This window comes from Pyrgilauda ruficollis, unplaced genomic scaffold (assembly GCF_017590135.1).
Source record: "Pyrgilauda ruficollis isolate IOZ18807 unplaced genomic scaffold, ASM1759013v1 scaffold162, whole genome shotgun sequence".
NCBI lineage: Eukaryota > Metazoa > Chordata > Aves > Passeriformes > Passeridae > Pyrgilauda > Pyrgilauda ruficollis.
The window spans coordinates 816,650-824,473 of NW_024514987.1; the positions used below are offsets into that span (position 1 = coordinate 816,650).

Here is a 7,824-nt window from a genome sequence, read left to right on the forward strand (position 1 = left end):
TGCCTCAATGGTTTTTTAAGGATATTCCAGCCGCAGTGGGGAAAATGCCACAGGTAATGAATGACATGTTGCGACCATGAAGAACCAGTTTGACTGAGGAGCAAGTGGAGTGACCCCAAACCATGACACAGCCCATTCTGGGCAGAAGTTTCTCTGCCACCCAAGGGTGCTGCTAACCCATGTGGGGCACCCAAAGGCACTCTCAGTCTACCAGCATCCCCAGGGTGGGGACGGGGTTACGGTGGAAAGCGTCAGTGCCCCAAGGATATATTGGGGGTGCTGGAATGGGTCCTGGATGGATCACAAGGCACTCTCAGAGCACAGTGGGATGACAACCAACCCAGGAGAGTGCAGAGAAGCCACACTGGGTAAGCAACACAAGGCCCCCTCTCCCCCCCATCCTCAGAAAACCCAGTGCTCCCCAGCATGCCCCAATCTCTCCAGTCACCCCACAGAGACCCCACATGCTCAGGTCACAAGTGGCCAGAGGGAACAAAGGCAATGGGGACTGGGGGGACACTCAGTGCTTCAGCAGGTCTCCCAGGTCATATGTCTCAAAGAGGTCTGTGACACCCTCACCCTCAAGCCCCCAGAGATAATCATCCTGTTCCAGGGGGGGCGAGAAGGCAACGAAGGTTCCCAAGTCCAGGCAGGAGGGGGTGAAGGGCAGCTGGTCCTCCGTCTCCTGCAGAAGGTGGGCAGGGGAGCCCAGGAGCCCAGGCTCCATCTCCAGCAGTGAGCTGGGTCCCCCCTGGATGGGGAGAGGCAGAGATAGGGGTGAGAGAGGAGTTCCTGTGCCCCCCCAGCTCTGGGAGATGGGGTGGGGTGGCTGTGTGGCTGATGGGGAGCTGTTCGTCAAGCCAAGGGGTACGGGGTGGTCCTGTGGGGAGGTGGCAGCAGAGGGAACAGGGTGGTTCTTGGTTGGGGTTTCCTCCATGATCTCCTCTGGGCAGAGGTACACCTCGATGGGGCCGTTGGTGCTCTTCAGGTAGAGCTGGAAGTTCTCCTGGGAGGGCAGAGTAAGGCTCAGGGGGGGCACCCAGAAGGTCACCCATACCCCAACTCCACTAGCCCCAACCCATGAGGGATCCAGTTGGGGCATTGCAACCCTTGAAGGACCAGCTCAGGGTCAAACAGCCCCACGAAGACACCCCAAAACCACCCAGGGTCATGCTGGGCTGTGTCCTTGGGACACCCCAGAGGGACCCATTGAGGGTGGCATGGGTCCAGCATCACCTGGCTGAAGTCTGGCACCTCCAGCTGTGTCTCAGGGGGAGCCTTCACAGCAATCACCGTCTGCTCCTGGAAGCTGCTGATGGCTCGGAGGTCCCGGTAGGTGACATATGCCAGCGTGGACAGGGACGAGGTATAGGAAAAGGAGGGGCTGCAAGCAGGACATAACCATCACACCCCTCCAAACACCCCCCAAGCCCGGGGGAATCCAACTGGAGGAGAAGCGGCTCAGAGAGATCCCCAAGACCCTGCCCTCTCTCCCATCTCCCTCAGCAAGGATATCTCTGGTTGGTCTCATTGTCAGCCAGCTGCTGGATCTGCAGGGCACAGTCCTGCGTGAGCTGGTCCAGCATCCTCTCTGTCCTAGCCAGTTCAGCCAGCTCCCCACGCAGCACTTGTCGCTTTGCCGCCATCGCTGCATCCTCGAAGATCCCTGTCCCCCTGCCAACGGAGATGGCATCTGAGTGATGGCACAGCACACCCCACGTGTCCCCAAGCCACATGTCCCCCACCCTGCCCCATCCCTGTGTTCCATCACTTACATCCACTGGATGTGGTTCTTGGATTTCTTGCGGATGAGCTGGATGCCCTCCAGTACGTTGGTGATGTCGTAGATGCGACGTTTCTGGACCTCCAGCAGCTCGGCAGCCCGGTTCAGATCCACAACGCCGTCGGGAGACTCGTTCAGCAAACGGATGAATTTCTTGGTGAGCAGCCCCAGTGAGGTGTCGTAGCGAGTCTTCTCCCCGGGAGACTTGGGGGCTGTGGGGAAACAAGAGACCCCCCCATCCTCTCCTTAATTTGGGATGCGGGATGGAGGTGACATGGGGCTAGACATGAGAGGCCACGTTTTCCTTTCTTTAGTGTCAGATCTGGGACAGAGATTACATAGGGTTGGAGACAAGAGATCTCCCCATCCTCTCCTTAGCCAGGTCCATGGGATGGAGGTATCACTGGGCTGGACTTGAGAGACCCAGCCCATCCTCTCCTTCATGTGGGATATGGGCTGGAGGTGACATGACGTAGTGCTAGAGGGGACATGGCTCTAAGAGGGAAGAGAAGTGGGGTCTGCTCCCCCCAGCTTCCCCTGCCCCATCTCACCCCGCATCACTTACTCCTGGGGCTGGGGACCTGTGCCAGTGTCCAGCCCTTCCCCTTGGGCGTGCGAAATTCGGGGCCCTCCAGGTCCAGCTTCCTCTTGGCCTGGAGCACGAGAGAAAACCCTGCATTGTGGCCAAGCCAGACACCCCTCTGAGTTCCCCAAACCCCCCAGGGTCATCAGCCAAGCCCTGGTGCCACATCCTGGGGTGGGGGAATCCTGCAAGAGGCTCACCCAGTTGCAATACTCCTTTTGGGAAGGGGCACAGCAGCACCCAGCAATGTGAGAAGCCACAGGGAGAACTGGACAGAGAGGAGATGAGGGGTCCTATCACCCCCCATGACTTCCTGCACACCCTGGCAAGTCACAGGGAACCCAGTGGGATTCCCCTCACCCCCAGCTCCCGGCAGGGCTCCACGGGCTGACCCCTGGGAATGCAGCAGCTCCAAAGCCAGATTCTCACCCTCCCACCTGGCCCACTGGGGTGCAGGATTTCACTTCCCCCCTCCCACCAGGTCATGGCTGAGGCAGCTGAGGGCACCCAACTGCCACCAGCACACCTGGGACCAGCCAGGTTCAGCCTCCCCGGGGCCCCTGGACACATGCACCCAGCTGGAGGGAAACTGGGCTGAGGGAGATATGCTGGCTTCTGGGAGGGGAGACAAACATCCCTGCACCTGCTGTCCCCTCACCACAGCAAGCAGCTCCTTGAAACCCCCACAAGGAACCCCGAGCAGCACTCGGGCAGAAGGGACCCAGGGAAAAATACAGCAGAGTAAATGCACAGGAGAACTGGAGGGTGTCACCAACCCCCCCCAATACAAACAAATCCCCCAGGATCCCTTCACACCCACAAACACGCACAGGGTGATTTGTGAGGGAACACTTTGGCTCAGCAGCAAAAAGCAGCCCCCAGCCCCATCCCAACCCCCCAGCAGTACCTGCTCCCAGGCCGGGCTGTCCCACAGGGTCCCCCCCAGTCCATCCCGCATGGCACCCAGGTCCCTGTGCCGGCTCCGACGGCGGCTCCCTTGGGAGCACAGCGCACTTTGCAGGGAAGGGTTGGGCACCTCGGCATCGTTCCCATCCGAGGGGGCTGGCAGGAGAGGCGCCAGGGGCTGTTTTCCTCCCCCCAGGCAGCCAGGTTGGTCCCGAGCTCCTGTGGGAATCTGTTCCCTCCCACCCTTCCCCGAGCAGGTTTTTCCCAGTGAACTTGCCTCCAACCCCAGCCTCGAGCCCCCGGATCTGCCCCGGAGCTGCCGGCACCACAACAGTTAATGCCGAGCGCATGGGAAACACCTGCCTCAGATAAAACCCCATCCCTCTGCCAGCACGGGAGGGCGGGCATCACCCTGCCCCCGCCGGTGTCCCTTGCTTCCCCAGCATGGATGGCCATGGCCAATGTATGTTCCCGTCACTGTTGGGGAGATCAGCTGCACCCCACCTACGCCAAGCAATGGGGAAACTGAGGCACAGAGCAACCCACAGCAGGTCCTGGTGTTTCCAGACACCTCCAAACGCCCTGAATCCCCCGTCCCTGTGTGCAGGAGGGGATAAAGGTGACCCCCGCTTCCTCAGGTGTAGTTTTGGGGCGTGGGGGGCTTGGTGGGCTCAGACAGCGGCAGGACCCTGAGTTCTGGGACCCACGAGCAGGGGACAATGGACAAGGGGCTCCCTCCTGTGACCCAGCTGCCATCCCCCGAGCTGGGCAGGATTAGGCACACAACAGCTGAGTGGGGCACAGCAAAGGGCTCCCAGCACCCTACCAGCACTGGGGGAAGGGGGTGGGGGGTGAGATGAACCACAGTAGGTAGGGGAGCAGGGACCAAAGCCAAAGACCCCCCCCCCAAGACATGGCAGGACCATCCCACGCCACTTGCCATGGCTCCCCAGGATGGGGGAACATACCATCTACATGCAATATGGTGGTGCGGGTGGGAAATCAGGCTTGACCCCAAAATTTTGGGTGTAATATAAGGCAGTGAGGGGGCAGGCTGGGCCCCCTGCCAGCTCTGCCTGCCAAGCAGCCCTGAGCCCAGCCCTGGCGCCAGGGGCTACACCCTGAGCCCAGCCCAAGCATCAGAGCATCCCTCAGCCCCCCCGCGGAGGGCTCCTCCTGCCAACCTTCCCTTCCAGCAGCATCCGCTGCCTTCTCCGGGCTTGCCCGGACTCTGCCCGGCCCTTTGTGGGGCTCCCCCTAGTTCCCCCTTTTACCAGCCCCACCGCCCCCTCGGGGGCGTGGGAACGCAGTGCCTGGGGCTGGCGGGGGGCCAAGGGGCACTGCAGGATCCTGCTGCTTGCTTGTGCTGAGGGGCTGCTGGGTCAGACCCCCACAGGTGCAGCCCCCTGCCTCGGGGTGGCTGAGGGCTAGCAGTGCACGAGATGCAGACCAGGGAATGAAGGCTGGTCCCAGATTTGGGAGACAGTGAGAGCACCGTGCACTGGGGAAGGAGACAGTACCCTCACCCCAGGAACTGCTCCCTACTCTGGGGTGCAGCCAACATCTGCATCCCCTCCAATAGCCCCATCCTGGGAGATGTTCCCTGGTAGAGAAGAGCTGGTGGCTTTAAAAGCCATAGCCAAACAAGCTCCTCCAAGGGCAGCAGCACAATCACCACTTCCCCACCCATCCCTCCCCCAAAAATACCCCCTTTTGCCCATGCAGAAAACCCTTTGATGGGATCAAGGTGGGATGGGATTATGTCACCCCTGTAGAATCTGGGGTGCTGCTGAGCAGGTTCTCCCACAACCCAGCACCCACAGGGGCTGCCAGTCGTGGTGGCTCTTTGCACGGATGGCTCAGCCCTTCCAGCTCGTTCAGAACCACAGAGGACTCTTGTCCCTGTTCAGGGTGGGGAGCTGGGATCCCACAGCAGAAACACCCCTCTCTCCAGTGCTCTTGCACAGCCCTAAGCCCCTATAGAGACCAGAGATGGGCAAACGCTGACAATGGGATTGGCATGGGCTAAAACCACTCCAAAAGACACGTTTTTCCCTGGAGGAAAACGCATTTAATTACTCCAGAACCCTCAAATTGGAGAGTATGGTAAATTTAAGGCTTTTTTGGATGGTGAGAGACAACCTGTCCTGCTTTCCCGCAGGGTGATAGGCTCCTCCATGTGATCCCAGATCACTCTCCTGTGCACACAGCCGGTAGGAGCGGCTGCAATTGCCCTGCTTGGGAGCTGGGAGGAAACGCTGGTATCTGATTGCCTCGGCTCTGCACACAAAGGTTGTGCCATAAACGGGGTGCGTGCGGCAGGAACCCCAGCTGTCAGGGCTGCCAGTGCCATACCGGGGCTGGAAATAGCATCTTCAGCACCGCAAACAGGACAACGGCAGCGGGAAACGGGGATGGGGGAATGCCTCTCGCAAGCCACCAAGAGGGAGAGAGGAGAGCCTCATGTCCCCAGCTGCCACATGAGACCCCAGACCCTGCTCAAGGGACGGCTGTGGGCAGCAGCACGCGGAACATCTCCTTGTGTGGGTGATGGTGGTGGTGATGACAAAGAGGCAGTTAGCCCAAAACCTCTTCATCCCAGATGTCACTTAAGGATAAGCAATTTATGTCCCCAAGTGTAACACAGGACCGCCCCCCAGCCCCCTCCCCAGCCACATTTAGGGGACAGCGGCAGGATGGAGTACCCTGAGCACTGGAGTGGGTGATGATGATGATGATGATGATGACAAAGGGGCCACTAGCCCAAAACCAGCTCTGCACATCCACAGAAATGGTACTGGGCGTCTGTGGGGTGTTTTTAAGGGAGGGGGCAGCAATGATGGTGTCTTCTTAAACAACAGACCCCGGCAGTGTGGGATGTCTCAGGCGGTTCGGAGACAAAGAGGCCGGAGAGGAGACAGGTGGTCCCTAAGTCCCCTGGGATGGGACTCAAAACAGCCGCATCCAGCCCCCCAGGCATGGCACAAAGGGGGAAGCAAAGACACTCCCTCTCCCTCCGCTGTGGCAATGTCCCCAGCTGGCACCAAGCATCAGGGATTGGGAAAAGGGGAGGGGGCGGGAGAGGAATAAATAAATAAATCAAGCTTTGGGAACACTAAATCACTGTTAGCGGGGTCTGGGATCCCTCCCAGGACCGAGGAAAACAGAGGCTCACAGTGAGGGCTGGATGTGTGCCCAGGCTGGAGCAGGCAGGAATTAAATGCCAGCTGCTGGTGGGGCCGATGACTCGGAGGGGGCCCTCCGGGAGCAGGGACAGGCTGGGCAGAGCCTCCTGTGTGCCCCGACAATGGGCACAGGGCCAGCACCCGACTTGTGCCTCACTTTCTCTGTTTAGGGGTAGCTTTGTAGCTTAGTGTTGGGCTTTACAAACACAACCGTGACCCCGCAGCTTGGCAGCAGGGATGTGGGACAGCAGCCCCGTACACAACTCCCAGCTCCAGGGTCTGAGCTATAAAACCTTGGGGTGACCCATGGAGGATGAGACACCCCCCCTCCCCAAAAACCAGCCATTGCCAGCCCCACTGTAGCCACGGGAAGAAACCAAGATTGGAAAGCGACCCCTGTTCCGTGTCCCCCACCTCCCCGGGTGACGGGTCACCCTGGGGGTCACAGCTCCAAAGTGGGGAGAGCCGGTGGGCAGGGCTGGTGCCCCCTGCCCAGAGCAGGCGGGGGCTCTCCCTGTGCCCGCTCCTCATTTCCCCACCACAGAAAGGGCTTCTCAAAGGGCCTGGGATTGCTGACCGGGTGCTGAGGCACAACCCGGACTTTTTGCAAGCTGGAGAAAGGAAATGAGGCTGAAAAAGGCCAAGAAGCGGAAGTTGGAGCCGCGGGCACGCAGGGGCGAGGGGAAGTTGAGAAACATTTGAGCCATTTCACTGCGACTTCTGATTTCAGAGCTCACCCTCCCCCACTCCCAGAAAGACACATTAGAGGGTGCAGACCCCAATGCAATCTGCAAAATTTGAGAGGGGACTGTACATGCTGAGGTCACCCAGCTCCCCACCCAGAACCATCCCCAGCGCCTGCAGCAATACCCGAGGAAGAGACAGGGTGCAGACATCTTACCGGCAGCCGTCCCGCCGAGGCTGTGCAGAGGGTCCTGAGCTCCGGGCCTTGGGGGGTGTCACAGAGGCACTCGCCCCGCGGAGCGGGGGCGCTGACAGCCGCCGGCGTGTAGACCTGGCTGAAACAGCCCGTGGATAACGGGGGGCTGCCCAGGCTGGAAGCCCCCGGATCACAGGAGACCATCACTGACATGACCTTCTTCGGGTGGTGCTGGGGAGGGGGGGACGGGAGGGCGGTACCCCCCCCCCTCCCCCGGGCGGGGGACACTCCCCTGGGGAGCCGCAGCATTGCAAAGTCCTTTCTGAGAAGCTCGGCTCGGGGGAGGGGGCAGGAGCACCCCGCGATTCCGTAGCCGGGAGTGGGGGGGGTCACAATCTCAGCCGTGGCATTTTGGGGGAGCGGGGAGGCGTTCCGCGGGCGATGTCACCGGCCGGTCCCCAAATTCCCCCCGAAAAACCCACAAAGA

General features: G+C 60.4%; 1 protein-coding gene across 1 annotated transcript; it reads right to left on the reverse strand.

Annotated features, from left to right (window-relative positions):
- Window positions 1-520: 520 nt before the first annotated feature.
- Window positions 521-7,550, reverse strand: E2F2 (E2F transcription factor 2). Its single transcript, XM_041463208.1, has 6 exons — window positions 7,359-7,550; window positions 2,349-2,436; window positions 1,776-2,028; window positions 1,516-1,674; window positions 1,237-1,351; window positions 521-1,006 (listed from the first exon to the last, which is right to left on the reverse strand). The coding sequence occupies exons 1-6, from the start codon at window positions 7,548-7,550 to the stop codon at window positions 521-523; spliced, it is 1,293 nt and encodes a 430-aa protein (XP_041319142.1).
- Window positions 7,551-7,824: the final 274 nt, after the last annotated feature.

Bases quoted from the DNA above. Each gene is read 5' to 3' on its own strand.
- E2F2 (XM_041463208.1), bottom strand. From the start codon at position 7,550: ATGTCAGTGATGGTCTCCTGTGATCCGGGGGCTTCCAGCCTGGGCAGC. The intron at 2,029-2,348 runs GTAAGTGATGCG...TCCCAAATTAAG, and splicing joins ACAGGTCCCCAGCCCCAGGA to GAGAGGATGGGGGGGTCTCT. The intron at 1,675-1,775 runs GTAAGTGATGGA...CTCCGTTGGCAG, and splicing joins AAGAACCACATCCAGTGGAT to GGGGACAGGGATCTTCGAGG.